The 23,333-nt window shown below is 34.4% G+C and overlaps 1 protein-coding gene across 1 annotated transcript in view; it reads left to right on the plus strand.

Moving 5' to 3' along the window:
• Positions 1 to 23,333, plus strand: part of LOC125646182 (uncharacterized) — a 56,270-nt gene that overhangs the window by 4,741 nt on the left and 28,196 nt on the right. Inside the window, exons 3-5 of the mRNA XM_048872363.2 lie at positions 18,731 to 18,745; positions 19,948 to 20,595; positions 21,059 to 21,110. Of these exons, the coding sequence (XP_048728320.2) occupies positions 20,536 to 20,595; positions 21,059 to 21,110 (112 nt within the window). The 5' untranslated portion in view covers positions 18,731 to 18,745; positions 19,948 to 20,535. The remainder of the gene's footprint in view (positions 1 to 18,730; positions 18,746 to 19,947; positions 20,596 to 21,058; positions 21,111 to 23,333) is intronic.

The raw sequence follows: 23,333 nt of genomic DNA on the forward strand, positions 1-23,333 counted from the left end.
TACTGGTACCAAAATATTTGTCTTTGTGACCTTGGCCATCTTCGGAATTGGCCATTATCGGGGGCATTTTGTGTTTCACAAACACATCTTGTTTTATACAAGTTTGGAGTGTTTACATGTCCATCTCATTATAACCTTTTCTGTGATACTGAAAATAGAGATGAAAACCCAGCATTGCAATTTATTTAATCCTGATCAGGCATCAGTCTGTATTATTAAGTCAAAATCTCATATCGCAACAGTATTATATTCTTTACACAATCATAGTTCACTGTTCTGTATCGATGTTATTACTATTCAACAGTAATGCTTTTACAATTGTTAATTGTCCATAAAATGGTATATGCATAATATTCTAAAATGCCTGAATTTGCAGCACTTCATGTTGCATTGTTTCACTTGAGAAGACAGTTGTCTGGCTTGTGGACATGTTTATTTATGTTGGACTGTAACATGTAAATATTTTTCATTGCATAGGAAACTTCTGGCCCACATGTGTGTCCAAAAAATTGAAATTACTATGTTACCAATTTTGTTACAATGTTTACAATTTACATGTTCTTGTTTACAGTTTTAGTAGTTTAGAAAAAAAAAGTGTTTACATATCCACTTGATTTTTTAACCTTTCATGTGTTATTGACAGGTTGTATTGTGCAATTCCAAAGTATGCCATTATCAATTTTATCTTTAACATTTGGTTTCATTATGTTGGTCCATAAAAAATAAGCTATTAAACATATACTGTCGTATGTTAACCTATCATATGTTATCTTTCTGTTCTGTTGACATATTAAACTTTCTTCCATACCTTTATCTATATTTCTTTTCATTTAGTTTATGATAGCATTCATGCTTTTTCACAAGAGTTCAGCACCTGATTTACCTCTGAATAGCCGAAGAGCTAAGTGCACAAGTTAAAATGGTGACCCTCACTATAAGATACAAACCAAGAATATTGAGGTTTAATAAGGAAGGAACTATCTCCGCGAAATGATAACCAAGAATATCGAGTTCTGAGTCATATTGATTAAACAAAACTGGCCACAAGACTAGGAGGTCACAATACAAGCATTCCTTTAGATATTCGTTTTGGCCCCAAAACCATAAAAAGGGAACAAACTCTTCTTTTCCTATATCAAAAACACGAATAGGAAATTGTAGGTCAATCTGCAATTCAAGACCTATGTCTGATTAAAGTATTTGACTGGAGAGTTTCCATATGAATTGTCATATTAGCATAACTGCACCATTTCTGAAAGTTATGCATTTAATAATTTGACCTCGTCTTTCAGTACTTTCAGTACTTTGACTATGATATTACCTTCCTGTTGTGTTTCGTTCATTGTGTTTAAAGTTGTTGTTGTTGATTTTACCTTTTTTGAACTATTATGCTCCATGTGGAGCATTTAGTGAAATAAAAAAGTTTCAAAAGTTTCACAATCTGTCTCCCTTCACGTGAGCAGCCCTCGACCAATGGAATTGACTGCATTATTCTGAAGGATAATAATGTTTAATATGGCACATACACCCGTGTTCTATCCTCGTGCTGGATGAATGGGTATGCATGTAACCGTCTTGTATCTAATGAAAAAGACAATGGTGGTTCAGGTTCTTATAGCTGTTTATTATATCCTAATTCTGGAGGAGGATCTAAAAAAAAAAAAAAAAAAATCATTAAGTACTCTTTCACTCTTTCATTCACACTTTTAGTTATATTAAAACAATGAATTCAAAATATTACCATAACCTCGGAAAAATAGAAACTGTGGTGAAACTTAGCTTCTTTGAGCTTAAAAATACGGATGTATATTTAATTGCTGTTATAAAATTTAGAAATTTATTTCAAAATTAAGGATTATCTCCCTCACGCATAGCTCTTATCCTAAGACGAATTTGACTCCACTTTTTTGGCACCCAGTTTTTCCCTAAAATAGCTCTAAAACTTCATTGTTATTTCGGATTTCAAACATTTCGGTTGAGCATCACTGAAGAGACATTATTTGTCGAAATGCGCATCTGGTGTATCAAAATTGGTACCGTATGAGTTTTACATTAAGACCCCTGGGTCGAGACCTCTGCTGGTGGACTGTTAGTCCCCGAGGGTCTCTACAGCCCAGTAGCTAAGTACTTCGTTACTAGCTTGAAAATACGGATGTATATTTAATTGCTGTTATAAAATTTAGAAATTCATTTCAAAATTAAGGATTATCTCCCTCACGCATAGCTCTTATCCTAAGACGAATTTGACTCCACTTTTTGGAACTCTGTTTTCCCCTAAAATAGCTCTAAAACTGCATTGTTATTTCGGATTTCAAACATTTCGGTTGAGCATCACTGAAGAGACATTATTTGTCGAAATGCGCATCTGGTGCATCAAAATTGGTACCGTATGAGTTTTACATTAAGACCCCTGGGTCGAGGCCTCTGCTGGTGGACTGTTAGTCCCCGAGGGTCTCTACAGCCCAGTAGCTAAGTACTTCGTTACTAGCTTGAAAATACGGATGTATATTTAATTGCTGTTATAAAATTTAGAAATTCATTTCAAAATTAAGGATTATCTCCCTCACGCATAGCTCTTATCCTAAGACGAATTTGACTCCACTTTTTGGAACTCTGTTTTCCCCTAAAATAGCTCTAAAACTGCATTGTTATTTCGGATTTCAAACATTTCGGTTGAGCATCACTGAAGAGACATTATTTGTCGAAATGCGCATCTGGTGCATCAAAATTGGTACCGTATGAGTTTTACATTAAGACCCCTGGGTCGAGGCCTCTGCTGGTGGACTGTTAGTCCCCGAGGGTCTTTACAGCCCAGTAGCTAAGTACTTCGTTACTAGCTTGAAAATACGGATGTATATTTAATTGCTGTTATAAAATTTAGAAATTCATTTCAAAATTAAGGATTATCTCCCTCACGCATAGCTCTTATCCTTAGACGAATTTGACTCCACTTTTTGGAACTCTGTTTTCCCCTAAAATAGCTCTAAAACTTCATTGTTATTTCGGATTTCAAACATTTCGGTTGAGCATCACCGAAGAGACATTATTTGTCGAAATGCGCATCTGGTGCATCAAAATTGGTACCGTATGAGTTTTACATGTAAATAATACATTCACTAAGTCCGAGTAGGAGTGTTGTCGGGTTAGTTTTTGGAATTGGTGCGAATATTACTTATAAAGCGCCAAAACCAGTACAAACAACTCACAAGATACTCACAACCACACAGAAACCATACTGACCTTTCACACTCCTCTCTCTCTCTGCCAATCAGTGTTCATCCCGATGAATATCAATGAAATGAAACAGCTTACGATGAAATGATGAGTAACGGAATGAAATTATATTATTATATTGAACATAAAATATTTCATCCTGTGACATGCATAATGCAAAACCACAATAATCCGGATTTGTGCTTCAAGTATCACAATGCAATGTTGCGAGCTTCATGAGATTAACTATTCAATGTCGTGCGGTATTCCCATTTGAAAGGCAGTGATATTGGACGGTAACAATTATCTTTTAATTTTTGTTATTTTATTTATTCAAATTTAATTTCTCTATTTAAAAGCAAATTCATAATAAATTGCGCAGTACATGTAACAAATTCTACACATAAATGGAAAGATTTGTTATATTATCATGTAATTTAGCATGATTCAAACATTCTCAATTTTGATGCCTTAACTTTTTGTCTTACTGTTTAACTTGTGTTATCCAGTCATACAATTGTATTTTTTTCTTTTAAGCCTCTTTTTTTCTATTCTTCAGTTCTTGATTTATGTCCCCTTTCCTTCCTTGACAAAACGTGATTGCCATTTGTTAGCTTATGTATAATGAGAGAAGAATTAATATAAGTGCAAATGCACTTGTTTTCCAATCTCAACAATTCCAATGATATGTACTTAATCATGTTTTTGTTTCTGTGAAATAAATAAAGTTTAAACTAATAGTTGTTATAAACGGTACCTGAATGTATAGTTGTTATAAACGGTACCTGAATGTATGGAATTTCTTATATCGATTTTCGGGATTTCTGATCCCCTCCTTGTGTCAATTTAGAATAGATGGTGTCAAATTCTAATAAGACGAAACCCCTGTGTTTGGTGGGGAGAACAGGACAATGACAGAGAAATCTACAGTGTGTTTATTCTTTGTTACCTCAACCACTGAAGATGTAGATAAACGCAATATGAAATTCATCGCCTATTCAAGAAGCTGTACTGCCATTGTGAAATTGATATTTGCCCTTATTGTGTTGCTGGTCAATTACTGAAAGGTTGAGGAACATGAGTGAAAATCACTTGGGTATGACACCCTGCGACCGACCTCAATCTTTTCAATCACGTCGCCAGGGTTATGAACATTTTACACCTTTATAAACATTTCGAAATGCACTCAATGTTCCTTGGAAAATTTGTGTTTATATTTGATAGTCAGAAACAGGAAGAAAAAGCGTGATTTGATTTCGAAAGATTATAAAGCACAACAAACGCGTAAATTTTAAAGTGAAAGTTTGCCCTAGCGATCCATTCAGTGCTTAATCTAGTCATACGCATCCTAAATTTATATTTTAAAAATCAATTAAGGTTAAAAAAAAAAGAACTATTAGAAGCTCTCACACAATAGTTCTAGATTGTCACCTAAGGTTGAGTAAATGTAATTGATTGCTTTTCAATGCCTTTAGTATGCGGACATAAACTTTTAATAGACCTTTTACAACGATGTACATGTACTACATTGTAGCATGATGCATTTATTGTTTGCGCGTTTTGAGCTCCATATGGTATTTCATATATTTTATAATGGTGCGTGTACATATCCAGTCCTATTTACTTTTGGGCGAAGTCCCTAATTGATATAATTTATAAACAAAAAATAAAATGTACATCTTTCCCCAGCCATGAAATACCCCAATTCATCAGTACTTTACCAACAACAGAGCTCTTCGCAAGGACGTTCTGGACAGGCAAACACACCAATTTTGCTTTACCATCGCGCATGTCACGGTGGCGAATCACGTAACTCTAATCCCGTGGGGATCAAGGTTAGAATAGGTCCTCAGTATCCCTTGTTTGTCGTAAAAGGCGACTAGATGGGGTGGTCCTTCGGATGAGACCGCAAAAACCGAGGTCCCGTGTCAGAGCAGGTGTAGCACGATAAAGATCCCTCCCTCCTCAAAGGTCATAAGCTCCGAGCATAGGCCTAAATTTTGCAGCCCTTCACCGGCATTGATGACGTCTCCATATGAGTGAAATATTCTCGAGAGGGACGTTAAACAATATTCAATCAATCAATCACGTAGCTTTATCATGATCTATTACCCGAAAAAATAACGACGAAAGTCAACACAAGGGTACATTCTTTCAAAAGAGCATGTAACACCTTTATCAATAACGAATTGTCACATGATTTATATCAACATTTGAAGAATTTTCTCAGGAACAAATCTATACTAAAATGGTAGTTTTACGTGCGATAGAAGCAGAGAACATTTACACAGATTTTTGGCGGTCGGAAAATCTTTGAATGAAAAAAAAATGTGTATCGCACGTAGAACTGCCATTATAGTATATATTTGTTCCTGAGAAACTTCTCCAGATGTTGATATAAGTTATGTGACAATTTGTTATTGATAAAGGTGTTACTTACTCGTTAGAATTTTTCCTAGTGTTGACGTTCGTTGTCATTTTTCCGGGTAATATGTCATGCCAAAGTCATGTGATTCGTCACCGTGCATGCACTTCCGTGGAGTAACACAAAATGAATGATTATTGTCCTTAGAATAAAATAGACCACGTGGAGGAGATAGTTTCACTTGACTGTGTTTGATAGAGAGTGTATAATTTTATTGCCTTTTATAATATAATATACACATAAGTATATAAGATTTATGAAAAACTGTTGAAAATGCGAAATAAAAGTGTGACCTGAGGCGGATTCGACCCCAAGCAAGCCAGGGCCGTAACTGCCGATGAGGCAGACGAGGCAACTGCCTCGTCTGATTTTTTGGCAAAAAAGAAAATAAAATTATATAAATGTTATATTATAGGATATATGTTTAAAATGAAGACAAGCACCTTTGTCTTTGACACCATATTACGATTCTTTACATAGTACAAATGAAACACAAACATGATAAATTGGGATTTAAAAAGTGTCATTTTCAGTCGTAAAGTCAATCGGCGGCCCCCAATCCCCTGCCTCCCCTGATTTAGAACCCTACTTACGGCCCTGCAAGCTAATAAACTTAAATGTTAGATCCGCTCGCATACATGTTATGAATCGTTTAACAAATATGTTTGTTGATATTTTTCACAGAAAAACAAATTATGCAGAGCTGTGTTGTTTCATAGAGTTATGTGCAATAGTGCACCTGAGAGCAAAACTGTGACACCTACGGCTTTCACCAACTTATAATTAAAATAGAATGGCAGGCTAGTAACAATTCCGGGGGTCTCGTTTATAATTCTTTGATCGTTATCATGATCTTATTTGCGATTAGCTGACAATGGGTGGAATGTTGTCAGGCGTGTTTTACACCAATTGTCATGCCATTCTTTATAACGGACTAATCCGGGTCGTATAGGGCTGACGGCGGGTGTGACCGGTCAGTAGGTGATGCTTACTCCTCCTTAGCACCTTATCCATCCTCTGCTTCTTTTAGGGGTCCGTGTTTGTCCTACTCTTAATTTTTGTATTCTTTATAGGATTTATGAAATTGCTATATATATAACTATTTGTCTTCTTTGCGTTTTCGTACTTTTATATGTTAAGGATAAATTACTTCTTAACACTGATTTTTGACATTTTTGATTCCACACAGAACCTAAAACGCAATTGGATTTGGTGTGAATAAAATCCGTATTTGTACTGAACAAATTTGTGGTTGTATTGAAGTAGATTTTAGATATGTGAAAAACAGAGTTTAGATATGCGCATGCTTGCCTTTGGTGATGCATCCGGAGCTAAATCTATCCGCATATGTCCCGATTTTTAACAACAGTCACAGCGTGATCATTCATGTACCTAAACGAAGAAACTGTCGTCATAAAAATAATCTGATGGGCTATAATCATATATATATATATATATATATATATATATATATATATATATATACAAAGCACTGAAATGACCAACGACACGAACAACCAGATTGTCAAATTTTTGGGACGACCCGTCCCTTCTTCAGGACAAACGAAAATAATTACATAATGTGGCCAATATCAACAGAGAATAAGAACAAAAACTACATATAAATACATCTAGCACTACAACTACACTAATCTACAAACGTATTTACAACGCAGACTACATGTTTTTTGGTCTTTAGGCTTGCCAATCAATGTTAAAAGTGGAGCGAATTAGGACATATATATATTTTTCATTAAAATAGAAATTCAAAACGTTGGTTTGATTGTGTGTGTGTATATATATAATATATATATATATATATATATATATATATATATATATATATATACATGTATATATACTGGGGTTTTGTAAAGAATCGAATACAATTGTACCGTTTGACCTCCCTATACCATGTTTTAAAGCTAATACAGCCCATTCAAGTCATACATTCTTGTCAGTACAAGTATGATAGATATATCTATATAAAGGATTTCACTAATGTGTGTATGATTCATTATACATGTATGACGGGGTGTATCTTTCTCATTATAGTGTATGTAAGGCGGTGCTACATTGTGTGTAGCAAGCTAATTTTCTTCTGACCGGATCCTATAAATACCCAGTATACAATTGATGCTCATTTCAATGACCTTCCGTATGAATAGAGGCATAGCATGTCGTCCATTTCTATTCATCTCTGTGGTTGCTAAAAGCAATCAAACCAACGTTTTTGAATTTCTATTTTAATGAATTATATATTTTTCAAAATAAATTTCAAAAAGGATAATTTAAAGGTTTGAATAATTATTCATAACTTTCTAAAACTTATTAAGTTGATTTAAATTACATGAATTTTCGATGAATAAATACTCTGTCGCCATTTTATTGAAATTCATTCTGACAACATACACATGGGTGTATCTAAATTACCAATTGTCTAAGACATGTATGTCCTTAACGGAAAATGCATCACAAGAAATATGTGAATTTCTATGGGACATTATCCTATTAATATAAATAAAATTTCTAATTGAGATTTAGCAGCGACGGTACTATTCATTTTCCATTCCTCATCTTATAATCATAAAATGGAGATCATCGGAGGTAAATGCGGCACTTTCCTGACGATATCAATACGTAATAGTGGGGGCTATATCTACTGCTATCCGTATATTTAGTATGTACCGCTGAGATTTCAACATGTTTGGGGATCGTCTGCTCTATACCATTTCTATATGTATGTAACTATCAGAAAAAAGAGGTTTCTTCATGCTTTTCTTTTGATATAGATTATATAGATTACGTATGAGGTTTACATCATTTTGATTTCAGAAAATGTTGTTCCCAAAATTCATCAGAAAATCTTCGAGATCATATATCTACACACACACACACACACACACACACACACAATTGGACAAACACGGACCCCTGGATTTACCAGAGGTGTCTAAAGGAGAAATAAGCATCCCCTGTCGACCGGTCACATCCGCCGTGAGTCCTATATCTTGATCAGGCAAACGGAGTTGTTCGTAGTCAAAATCAGTGTGCCAAAAACGGCTTAACACTCGGCATGTAAAATGTCAAGCATTTGACCCAAAGATAGGTTGTATTGGCAACTTGTTGACTTTAAAAGATCCTGAATTATCTTGTTGTGTTATATATATTACATCCCCTGTATAGACACATACACGGTATTGTGTGTAAATGCGTGTACATGTGCGTTAATGACGTTTTGCCACAGGGGGGTATATAAACCTCGTGTGTTCTTTTCATTATCTACCCATAGGTGTCATTTCTCGCTAACACCTCAGTCAATGCCGAAATTTCAAAATGCTTGTAGTAGTAAAACGCTTTGTAAATTCTTATACCAAAGTTTAATTGAATTTGCTTAATCAATTTATGATGCAAAATTTCAAGAGTTGTTTTATCGCTTGTAAACAATATCCAAATTGTTCATGTTAATCAAATTGACCCCCCCCCCTAATTTTTGGCGTTATCTTATCTACAGCAATCATTCCAATTCTTTAATCCGTTCCGTTTTCCATTCCGCGTTTTAGCAACGCCCATTGAAGGACACAGCAAGTAGAAGATTTTGAATAAATTCTGCTTCATAAGAATAAAAAAACAGGTCAGCACAATTCGTGCCCATGGGAATCCCAACAGACTGTTGGAGGACCTGATCACCAAAGATCACGAAGGTATTGTCAATGAGGAACTCCAGCATATTTTAATTTCGACTTCAGAGTACTTGTGCGTGGAATCAGAGTGGTGTTTAACAAAGTAATTTTTTTTGGATAATTGATCATCCGCTTTCCATTTTTGTTGAAGAAGAACTGTCTATGATATCAAAAAGTCTAGTCTTTAATTTATCGTGAAAAATGGTCGTGTAAAGTGTTGAAAAGTCATACGTTTTGATGTTGTTGATTTGAGAAAAGCTTTGCGATTTTAAGTTTACTAACACTTTTTCAAGATTTGTTTAGTTTACGCCACTTCTGGCATATGTACTGGCATAGTACGTTTGAAGTTTCTCCTTCACAGCTGTTAATATTTTGTGAGGAACAAATATAAAGGCTTGATAGAACATTTACTGGATCCAGCAATGTATCTTTGTATCAAATGTATCGCATATGATCCGCACGATGTTAGATCGCGATCGTACAATGACATATCTAATTTAGTCCCTGTATTTTTAAACTTCTGATCCCGTAGGGAACCGGGTTGGAATAGGTCATCAGTACCCCTTGCTTGTCGTAACAGGCGACTAAATGGGGCGGTCCTTCGGATGAGACCACAGAAACCGAGGTTCCCTGTCACATCAGGTGTGGCACAATAAAGATCTCTCTCTACCTGCTCAAAGGTCGTAAGCGCCGAGGATAGGCCTAAATTTTGCAGCCCTTTACCGGCAATGGTGACGTCTCCTTATATGTGAAAGATTCTTGAGAGGGACGTCAAGCAATATCCAATCTATCTTCTGTAACAAGTTACAATGTACCATACTGAGAAGGACCGCGGGGAGTTTTGGAAATAAGGTTATGATGTTAATACACGTGGTAGGACGTAATTTGTATGATTCTTTTTTGTTCAGATTACCATATACTGGATACGTTTGCCTTCAATAACCCCTGTACTTCAGACTTGCCGAAGTATGACGACACGACACAACGCTCTATCACATCTCGCCCCAGTTTTGATTTCGAACATTTGAAGTTAACATCATTCATCATTAAGATATAATGACATACTTTTTTATTATCACAAACCTTTGCTAGAAATTCTGATATAGAGATACGATAAATAGATGGATGATTGATGACAGCATTAGTTTAAGATATGGTAATAAAATGCAGAGAACAGATCACTATCTCTATTTAAAATGGTTGTCCCGTCAGCTTGTGAACAATGCGTTTTAAATGAAAAACAAAGTACGCAATATCCTGAACTTTTTAGTGTTTATATCTCTTTTTAAAATAAAATGTAGGGGGAAATAAGAATTCTTTTGTACTCCAATATGTACCTATAGCATACGACCAAAACTCGGAGGTTTCATTAAAAATACGCAAGTAGTGTTTTCATTTTACATATATGATATTATACACATTGCATACACTATTGGAAAACACAAACTTTCATTTTTATTTATTTAAAACAGGCTTTGTTGCTTGCTTTTTTCACATAAAAATTTAAAGGTATTGGGTCTGATAATATAGCGAGAGTGAATGCATTTCTTTTTTTTTTCTAAGGCTTCACAAATAATATGATATAGTGATACTAATATTCCCAAACTCGCATAATGTACTTTTTTCATATTCCTCAATATTCTATCATCTAATAATTTCAACAGGTAGAAAGTGATTAGTTGTACGGAATCTAAATAGTATTTTATGGATAACGTAATTGATATGATCAATATACGTGTAATAGTATGATAACACAATAAAGCAGGATGAAAATTTCACGTACCAACACACACACACACACACACACTGAATCGAAAGGTAAGTTCTGATTGGTTAATGTAATAAACATTTATAAGTTTATAATGTCACTCTTATTGGTTATGAAATAATGATAAGAACATTTGAACTATAAAAAGAAACAAGGCTCATATACTTAACCACTAGTCTTTAATACCATCATGAAGTAATACTCCTGAGAATTATTTTTTCTACATATGTATTTATGGATTGAATAACATGTGTCAATTCAGACTTTAATTTTATTACTGACCGATCAGAACTTACCTTTCGATTCAGTGCGATTAAACCGGAAGTAAGACAGTATAGCGAAATTTTAAGGCACTTGGAGGTGTAAAAACATCTTCTTCTTCGAATGAACGGCATTGGATCGGAACGAAACCGTACAGATATTGAGAGTAAGGTATATGTGAACGATTCATCGAGTCAGACCGTTTGAGAAACGCCCACAATAACCCAAACCCGAATTTGCCTCTGAAAGAGGCGCTATCCTTCCTTCTTTATACATGCATGCATATACTATATATTTACATTAATTGCCAGTGCACTAGCAAAACCGCTCAGTACATTCTATGCAACTCCCGGAAGTATTGATTTCTACCCCTGCGCGCATGCCCCAAATGACGTATTTGTTTACAAACACAATAACGACAACACAGTATGCAATCAGCTAATCCCTTACAGGTTTCCAAATGTAAAAAGTCTATGGAAATCATCTCGAATGGATATGTGGTTGTTATTGGTTGCAAGGGAGCGTCACTCTTTCTGTTTGGTGGTTTGTCCTTCAAACAGGTGCACTGGCGACGTACAAAATGTTCAATGTCCTTCGTCATCTGTGGCCAGTAGAACCTTTCCTGAGCAAGTGAAATAACCTTTTCAGCACCCAGATGACCCATTTTTACGATTGGACGATACTCTTTTGGTAGTACGATTTGGTGACGCATCTCCCCAGAAGGTTGACGAACTGTCCTCCTTAATATTCCTCCTTCCCCAATGACCAATTTTGACCATCCTCGGAGCAAGTGTCTGCTAGGCTGTGGCAAACTTTTAAAGGTCATCAGGTCACATCAAATGATGATGGCACAGAAAAGTCCACACAAACATTGCTTTCAGGTTTTTTGTGAAAATTCTGGTGTGCACTGGGGTTAACTTTCGCAAATCGCGGGAAATGCCGACACCAGCGGGGACCGCCGTTGGTGGCGCTGGTGTCGCTATACTAAGCATTAAAAATGACCAACGACACGAACAACCGTGAATTGTGAAATTTTCGGGACGACCTATCCCTTCTTCAGGACGATAGAGTATTTACATAGAAAAATAAAGAAACTAAAACTACAACTGAACTACAAAAGCTTATAACAAACAAAACATCCACATATTAAAATTATCGAGTGTAATGTGTGGCAATAGAAAAGTATGTTCCACTAAACTGAGCTAATCAGTCAAAAACAAAGAACGAGTTAACTAATCAGTATCCTTAAGCGGTATGTTAAGGTAGCAGGGGACAGTTTCGCACTAGGTCAACTTTTTCCATAAATGGAAATACCCCATATTTGAAGTGATATTACATGTGTAAAAATGTATACAATAATTTTAGGATGCATGTCAAATGTAGCTGAGTGCTTCATAAAAATGTTGATATACAACATTTAGGTGTCACAATGATTCCTAGCATATAGATGGGTGCAAATACGAAACTAAGACACGTGGTCAGTTGCTGAAGAAATTCCGGTGAAAACATGCAGGGTCTAGCAAAAGGTCTGTAGCTGTGAGGGAAGGTGGATGGCCCCATATGAGAGGTAGATTTTTGAGAAGGGCAGATAGGGTTCTTGATTGTGCACAGTGTCTAAATCCCCATGTTTGGTACTGTGATGGTGTGGGGGTGGTGCGGATTAGCCCAAATGAGGGAAAATCAAAGCAAAAAAGGGGAACCTGCTCAGAGCATGTTTTGTGCACCAGCACCAGTATTTATAGATTACATGTAATTTAGTGTCATAATTTATTAACTACACTAATATGAAATACAAGTATTGACATAAAAGGAAAATATGATTTTTCATTACCGGGTAGTCTGTCATAATCTGACTTTGGTGTATACCCCCTATCCACATGTTTCAAAACCATAGAAACTGTCCCCTGCCACCTAACTCGTTTTAATGACGGTTTATAATGAGTATTTCGTACCTGGAGGTGTAAAGCTATATAACTAGTGTTGAACTGTAATGGAAAATAAAATATAAAAATTATAAAGTAATATGAAAAGATTAAATCAAAAAATAAATATCCAATCTGGCATTGCATGGAGTATGATAAAAAAAAAATATGAAACTTAAAAAATAATTAGGGGGACTTAGTAAGGATATTATAAATAATAATTAATATATAAATAATAATAATAAGCATATTGATAAATTATTATTAATAATAATAATAATTGTTGACTGTTAATGATGATACCGTGACAAGTAGACGGCAAAAACGAAAGTGTAAAACAAACAGAACAACACCGAGTGCATGTAATAATTAGCGGAAGCTAGGCCACATTCATTCGGGTGAAGTCATTAGGTGTGTTCATTAAGGCGGAATGATCTCAATCTATGCATCCATAATTATTCCTTGTATATATATATATATATATGTGTGTGTGTGTGTGTGACACCTCTATATATATATATATATATGAAAGGTGAAGATAACGAACAGTGATCAATCTCATAACTCCTATAAGCAATACAAAATTGATAGTTGGGCAAACACGGACCCCTGGACACACCAGAGGTGGGATCAGGTGCATAGGAGGAGTAAGCACCCCCTGTCGACCGGTCACACTCGCCGTGAACTCTATATCCTGATCAGGTAAAGGGAGTTATCCGTAGTCAAAATCAGTGTGCCAAGAACGGCCTAACAATCGGTATGAAACATGTCAGACAGCATTTGACCCAATGATAGGTTGTATTGAGGAACTAGATCGTTATAACGAACATTGAATTTGCGAAATGCAGACTTCATTCGAGACTGTTGAAACCCCTGTATCATCAACATGTTTGTCAGTAGTTTGCCTCGATTTAAAAACTGACTATTGTCAGAACAAGCTCTTGCGTATCGAATCAGATGCGTAGTATTTACAGTGTACCCCATATAATATTGTTGGTTATGTGCAGATACCCGATGGACGTGGTCATAATGACACGAAGGAGCGTACCCATCGGATATCTTAACATAATCAACAATATTAAATGGAGTAAGTGACTTGTACCATAGTTTACTATTATTCATTATATTTTATTATAGCTTTTATGGGCGCGGTCGCCCGTGTACAATATATGGTGCTAATATTTTTGTCTTTACATTACAGTTTGTACACCATATATTTCTATTAAAATGACTTTTTATCACCAAAAATGCCACGGTATGAACATTAATTATTTTTAAAACCCCCCAGAAAAAACCCCTTTTTTAAATGCATGTAAATATTTGGACTTTTGGTTTTAATATTTTTATTTCACATTTACTAATTTTCCGACTTCTAGTACCGGTATTTACTTCAAAGAATTGAAATTAGATACAATTAAAATTCCAAGAACCCATATCTGTGCATTTTAAAAAAAATTAGCAACATATTTAATTGATGATGGTATTTACTCTTTTATAAATCCTATTTGATATTCTTCATTGTAATACATGTACATATTTTGACTAAATTGACTTTTGTCTAGTTGGCCCCCGCTCTTCACTGTCCGCAAAACAAGTTTATCTCTCGAACGCGTTCTTATCACTTGACTTGTTCTTTTTATAAAATCTTTAGAAATGATACCCGTATTTCTACTGACACGTGTTTCTCGACTTGTTTGCACACATGGAAGAGAATATGGAAATAGAAAGTCTTTGGGACGAAACCATTGACGATTTTATCTTGTCTCAAGCTTCAAATGAGATTGATTGCGAATATCTATTTGGAGAACTTAGTCTGAGTCAGTTATCCGAATTTGATATGTGCAATTTTGATCTGGAGGAACTTCATACAGTGGACAGTGATGTTGTTTTTTTCGAATTTGTGGGCGGGGTTTGAAGAAAAGTGTGGGTTATGTACAGATAACCCACACTTTTAACAAAAGAAATTACAAATTATAGTACAAGAGATATAAGCACCATATGTAGGTGATAATGGAATATTGCTACGTAAAAATGGGAAGTTGACGATGGAGAATCTGAAATCCTCCCGTTTGTCATGCAGTTGAGTTGTCAGTTTGCTGGTAATGTCTACTCTCAATAAAATATCTAAGTATGAAACAGAAGTGGACGACCCTGTGGTATCTTTTATTTCGAGCTCACAGGGATATATCGAATCGACATATGAATGAAAGTTATTATTGTTAATGGATATATAATCGATATATCTAAATGTCGCATTGAAGGACACAGCAAGAGATTTTTTTTCTTCTCACGTAGAAGTTTGTGAATAAATTCTGCTTCATTTGAATATAGAAACAGGTCAGCTAACAAAGGAGCACAATTCGTCCCCATGGGAATTCCAACATACTGTTGGAAGACCTGATTACCAAAGACCACGGAGATATTATCAATGAGGAATTCTAGCATATTTTTTATTTCAACTTCAGAGTACTTGTGCGTGGAATCAGAGTGGTTTTTAACAAAGTAATTTTTTTGGATGACTGATCACTAGATATGAATATTTCCGTTTTCCATTTTTGATGAAGAAGCAACTGTCTATGATGTCAAATACATAATTATGTCTTCTAACACTGCAGATAAAAAATCAACACTAGTAATGGAAATAAATAATGACCTTTTTTGCCCCTGATGTACGAAAAACTTCAAGATATCATAATTGAGAGTTAAAAGGACATTATTAGGAGTAATGTCAATTTCTAAAATGTTACATATATGTAATTTACAATGTCTGGTCTTACACTTTAAAATGGAACTAAAAAAAAGTGGGGATGGAGATCAAATTTTTTAATTATTGGCAGTTGTGCTTAAAGCTCAGGAAATAACTTCCTTAAAATTATTTTACAATAAAACTTGCGACATATAAGGGCTATATGGAGAATACTTTACTAAATTGGCGCAAGTTAAAGTCTAAAAGGTGCCAAAAATAAAGCAATGACTTGAAAATATAACGTATAAGTTATAATGATTAATTTACAATCAATTTAGGTTTGAATAACTTTACAAAATAGTCCTCTTTTGCTTTCCGTAAATGTTCATTATTTTCTAAAACTTTATAAAACGGAAATGTTAAAGAGTTTCCATTGGCGCCTAAATCGAAATGTTCACTGCAGGGTATATTCCTGACGGACAGGTCCCGTATTTGTTGTTTGTGGACTCTCACACGGTCGGCTAGTTTTGTTGCGGTCTGTCCTATATAATTTTCTCCGCAGGAAGTACAAATCATGCATTATATTAAATTTCTGGATTTGCACGACAGATTATTACATGTATGTATAGCGAACGTTTTGCCACATTTAAAAGTAAACGAATCTCCTGTTTTTAAATATGGACATGTGCTACAACGGGGATCCATACATTTGGAAATTGTAGGTTTTTCTTCATCAAATGAAAAACTGGCTTTCGTTAGTAATTTTTTTTTAGGTTTGGAGGTTGACGTCGACTGTAGACTTTAGTTCAACGAGGTCCTTAAGATTTTCGGATTGTTGTAAAATAGGGAAGCAATGTTTCACAGAATATTACATATTTATATTACGAGTATTGTGAGTTACAACAAGGGGAATATATATATATAAAACACTTTTATCGTAATTAGGTCATCTGACAAACGCGGAAGATCTAGAGCTGACATGATATACACGAGATATAAAGGTCAAACTCTCCATGTTTTATAATTTCATTGAAATCACTGAACATAAACTTCTAGGATGTTTTATCTTCTTATATTTAAAACCATGCATCATAAAACATTTTATTCATACTTTTTAAAAAGTATCCACAAAGATGTCTTCCAAACGTTTTCTTCACTCATGGACAATCATTTCAAATTTAGAACTTCATATTATATTATGTATTCATGAATAAGGAGTCAAAATTCTTTGTAAACCGGTTCTGTCTCGAGATGATTGCCTGCGAAGGTATTCTAGATGAAAAAGATAATTTAAGTAAAAGGAGGTTTTGAAATTCATTGCACAAACTCCACACGAGTGAGAGCCGATTGACACCCTTCACGCTTGCGTTATTCTATGTAGTGTTGATTACAGCGGAGCTTTCAGTTTGCTAGGGGACGACTTGAATTCTCGAGGGGTATATATGCGTGGGTATGCAAATTTATGTCCACAAACACGAGAGCTTTGTATACAGACCCTGTAACTCAATTGTTGCGAAAATTCGCACGGTAAACAGGAGGGTCAATATCCAGGTGAAATCGTGAAGCTCGTGCAGAAATCTAGGTTTATTATATGATTATCTAAGAAAACATGCCTGAACGACTCAGATAGACGTTCTAATTTTTCAAATAAAAAGATATCTATGAAAATTGAAAACGTTATTTGTTAAAAAAAATATTTCATCAGCGGATAAAATCTTTAATAATAAAAAAAACAACGAAACGAACAAACATGTGAATTAGATAAAAGATATATCAGAGAAATATATGTTACATGTAAACAGAAATTGAAATGAAATGGTCAAAATTCAAATTTTGATTGGGATCGGCACTTTTTTTCTCTCTCGTTTTGGGATATATATATATATATATATATATATATATATATATATATATATATATCTGAAATTGGTTCATTTCGTTTCAACTCCTTTTTGAAATATGTTTCTTTGATTTATCGCTTTCAAACTGACATGTTTTTGTGTAAAAAAAAATCTTTCGAATTTCATGCGTATTGCGAAAATTATTAACATTGTCTACAACTTTTTGGAACAGACTTCGTATATGTGATGTCCAAGTGATCTAGGTTTGTTGTGATGTGCAAGTATATTTTAATGCCCCCCTGATGTACAGCACCAACTTAAGGTTTACGTAACAGATTTATATCCTTTATATGCTTCCCCAATTTTTAACACTATGTTGAACTAGGGCGTCGGTGAATTGCATGTAGAAAAGGACTAAACGAAATGAACGTGAAATTGATCATCCTTAAAATTTAAACGATCTGTCGTTTTTTCTTTAGTATTGAGAACTGACACCAGACTGCGGGGACCCCAGACATTTGTCCATCACGATTTAAAGGTTTAAATGGTTAATGGGTTTTGTGTAGTTTTGTCCATTATCTAGTATGTAAGAAATGACCACCCGTTCAACAAAGGATACTCTGTAATTTAGGGATGAAACGAAGCATGAAGTTATTTTTTGCATTGCGAACTTGCTTTATTCTAAACCCACCTTATGGACACATGTAGATTTCGTTACCTGTAGTATATCCGTAACTTACTTTATTATAAATCCACTTAATGGACACTTGTAGATTTCGTTACCTGTAGTATATCCGTAACTTACTTTATTATAAATCCACTTAATGGACACATGTAGATTTCGTTACCTGTAGTATATCCGTAACTTACTTTATTATAAATCCACTTAATGGACACTTGTAGATTTCGTTGTTATACATGTATCTTTCAGGTAACTATCTCGAGGGTGTGTATTTCATGTTTTTCTTCAAAGCTTGCATGCCAATGGTCAAATGATAAAGGTGTTTTATGCTGATTTATTTAATCATTTTCTTATGGAAGATCTTAATTGTGACATGTGTCAAAATAGTTCTGAAACGACACTTCACTTTTATCTGAAGTGTCCAAAATATTGTATACAAAGACACTGATACAAAGTTTTAATAATCTACAAATACTATTACCTTTATCTTTAGAACTCATTTTGAATGGTGACAATAACCTTATGTTATCAACAAAATGTTGCAATTTTCATAATTGTACATGAATTTATCTTGTCTACAAATAGATTTGTTTAATTCATTTCATTCTCATACCAGAACCAACCTGTTTATACGTTTCTCGTTTTATAGTAATTCTTGATATTCATACCCAAATTACTCGTGTCAGTCATACATTAAGTTGTAAATTATTATAGAATTTGAAACATATAATTAATCTATATCATATTGCTGTTACCAAACAATTTCATTGTTATTATTCATCTGTAATTATACATACATGTAATCAAACATTTCTCTAATTATATGACCTTGACTGTGTACTTGTATGGAGAAGGCTTACATGTATATAGGCAATGTCTATTATCTTATCCATTTATGTTTATACGTAATACATAAAAAGTATTGTTGAAATCTAGAAACAATGATAAAGGTGCTTTTTACGGTTTAGGGACACTTGATACAGACCAGAAATGGATGCATAGGTTGAGGTATACTTTAAGGCTTCGTGTTGTAATAAGTACATGTGTACAAAAATAAAATACCAAAAAAAATAATGAATTGTAAATTTTCTGTAATGTTCCAAGTTTTCTCCACTGTTTGAGACTTTAGTTGACAAATCATGGGAATAAACTGCATTCTATACGGCAAATAGTATTCATTATGTTTATCTAAAACAAACCCATAAATGTAGTTTATTTGAAAAAAAAAAAGAAATTGTTTGTAGCAAGTGTGGTTAAAGATGTTAAGAATTAAACCAAATTAAAAATTTACACAGTATAGGCTTCTGAATGAAGTCAGAAACCAGAGAGTTGTTTTTACAATAGATCAGAATTGGTGCGTCTTTCGAAAGGCGTCATGTGGAGAATGCTTTCTTTGTTGTCCGTAAACATTTTGTGAATTCAAAATTACCGGTATCTTATTTTGTCCGCAATTTTGACCTTTACAGGTTCCGGACCAGTGCCATCAGAATCTCTTCGCGAACTATGGAAACTAATTGAGACCACCCTCAGCATTGCAGTGTTTTTGCGGGGCCCACGTTTGTTGGTGGGGTTTTTTTTTTTGGTTTTGTTTGTTTTTGGTTGTTTTTTTTTTCTGTTTCGTTCAATGTCTGTTTTTAAAGCATTTGGTGTATAGCGAAATCCCTTTTCATGCACATTTCTGTGAGGTTAACGAACGATTTTGAATAAAAATAGATAATAACATAGTTTTAAATGAAAGTAAATGTTTTACACGAAGATTCCTTTTTCTGCATGAAGAGTTCTCAATAACGTAAGAGAATTAATTTCTTACAAAAGTACATAATAGAATAGTATTTCATCATACATAGACGAAATACAACCCTTTGAAATCTTTACATCACTTCAAATACAGTGAGGAAAAGAAGTCTACCATGTCCCCTACACAATTCCATAAATAGACCGAGTCTCGCCCCTCTTTACCAACTTTATAGATCATTTCGAAATGCTCTTTCGGGGGCTATTTAAACTTTTGAACGATCCATTCCGGCCAGTTCTAAAATCGGCATCATTCAGAGATGTTTTCGGTCGCTGTTCTTTCGGTGCTTGCGGTGTCTGCTCTTGCATTACCAATTAAGGTAAGGTATTGTTAATTAAGGTAAGGTACAATTAACTAGGGTTAGATATGGTTAATTAAGGGAAAATGTTAATTAAGGTAAATTCATTATAAATTGAATTGAACTGAAAAAAAAATGAGTTAATTAAGGTAAATTACAGGTATATAATATTAATTAAGGTAAGATCATGTTAATTATGAGAATTCATAAGATATGACAAGAACAATGATCATTATATCGATGAAAAAGCGTAATAATATTATTATCTAGAAAAACGAATGAAACGTTGACATCCTTTTTGCACGTTATTGTATTTCGTTCATCGATCCGAACAATGTGATTTTGCACAAAAGACGATTTTGGAATTTGAGTATTTTAAAAAGGTAAATACACCAAACAACAACAACAAACAAACAAGTATGTTAAATATTTTTCGGTTGATGTGGCTTATATGTAGTAAATATGTGAATTGTGATACTTGTAGAGAGAGGATGATTACCAACACTGGGTAGACACGTGGAAAGCCTCGGCAAATGGTAAGTGTCGCCCGTAAATTATGCTTCAACTCCGGTGGAAGTTACAAGTACTTGTTTTTATCAATGTTAAGGTGAAACCGGACGATATTTCAATATTGGATACCTGTCATTATATATCATATATAATTTAGTGTGGACATTAGCATTAAATTAACATTATGGAATAGGTTTATGGTTTATGGTCGTCTAAGTAATCGACAAGCAGCCTTATCTTTTCACACGTAGGACTTTTTACAACTCAACTCACTTGAATTTAGTACGTTGTTGATAATTTATATTAAGTGCTTGAGAGCAAGACCCCATCCCCATGTCAAACTATATCCCATGTAGAAAATGTAAAGAAAAAATAATTTCCCCCGATCCCCCACTAAGCCTATTAAGAATCAGTCTGGGTCAAGGGATTTAATTTCAGTTAAATTTGGGCCGTTTCACACACTTTTAGTGTGGACTGGAGGATTTAATTTGCACTTTGAATATAAACACCAAACGGTTTGGGAACGAACGGTTTTGTTTGGGAACCGAAAGTTGAAAGCGAGAATGGCTTTTTAAAAATTTAATTCGAGGCATCTTAACTTCTAATATTTTACATAATCAACATGCAATCTACAAAATTTTGGAACTCTTCAGAAAAAGAAGTTACGAAAATTATGCGTCACTTGGGGAGCTCTATTGATTAGTTGCAACCGGGTACTTTTCAATAGACAAACGGCTACGATGCACGGGTTTACCAAAAAAAGTGTCAGTCACAGATTTACCTTTGGTTGATACAAGTTATCCACGTGTGGGGTGATTGAAAATTACCCATGGTCAACTATACTATTTCCTGTTGCTAGATACTATCACCCTGGCTTTTGTTCCCATTTGTAAATAGTGTGTTTTTATAACGTTTCTTGGCCAATCGTATTTCGAGTATTTTATTTTGAAAGTTATTTAATGCAAAAATGTAAGGAAATGGCATTGATGAATATTTATACAAAAGAACATATGGTAGATTTCTGTTATCTGAAAAAATATTATCATATTAGATAATTATTAGTCCCCTACCGACGAAGTCGAAGGGGACTTTAGGTTTGCGCTCCGTTCGTCCATCCGTCTGTCTGTCTGTCCGTCATTCCAGTTTTCCGCACTTTTTTTCTATGTTCTTGCAGATATTTATTTTATATTTGGTACATTGCTTTGCCATAACAGGTTACTGATCAAGTTTGAATTTGGTCCCGGTCCATTGATTTTTTACTTAGTTATGGCCTTTGGACTTAGTTAGAAAAATATTGTGAATTATCAGTTTTCCAAACTTTTTTTGGTTGTGCTTGCAGATATTCATATGATATATGGTACATTGCTTTGTCATAACAAGTTACAGACCAAGTTCGAGTTTCGTCTCGGTCCATTGATATTTCACTAAGTTATGGCCCTTGGAATTTGAAAAATAGCATAAATTATCAGTTTTCCGGACTTTTTTTGGTTGTTGTGCTTACAGATATTCATTTGATATTTGGTACATTGCTTTGCCATAACAAGTTACAGATCGAGTTCGAGTTTCGTCTTGGTCCATTGATTTTTCACGAAGTTATGGCCCTTGGACTTTGAAAAATAGCATAAATTATTAGTTTTCCGGACTTTTGTTTTGTTGTGCTTACAGATATTCATTTGATATTTTGTACATTGCTTTGCCATAACAAGCTACAGATCAAGACCGAATTTCGTCTCGGTCCATTGATTTTTCACTAAGATATGGCCCTTGGACTTAGAAAAATAGCATGAATTATCAGTTTTCCAGACTTTTTTTGGTTGTGCTTTCAGATATTCATTTGATATTTGGTACATTACTTTGCCATAACAAGTTACGGATCAAGTTTAAATTTTGTCTCGGTCCGTTGATTTTTCATTAAGTTATGGCCCTTGAACTTAGAAAAATAGCATGAATTGTTAGTTTACATCCAAGTTTCTTTTCTCTTTAGATAAGAGTACTACACTCATTAAAGATTCTGCCATAGTAATACATCAATATAGCTAAATTATTCATGATCACCTACATGTCACAATTTATTGACTTGGTTAAAGACCTAATTAAACCTCATTACTGTATAAAATTTCTCTTTTTTCCCCTAGTCTAGTCTCTACTTGAATAGTAGTTGATTTCCTATCCTGGTTCCCCAATTTTCCCTTTTACCATAACCTACATAATGTTGTGGTACAGTAAATTTTGCAACCGTTAGGGGACTA

This window comes from Ostrea edulis, chromosome 6 (assembly GCF_947568905.1).
Source record: "Ostrea edulis chromosome 6, xbOstEdul1.1, whole genome shotgun sequence".
Taxonomy (NCBI): Eukaryota; Metazoa; Mollusca; class Bivalvia; order Ostreida; family Ostreidae; genus Ostrea; species Ostrea edulis.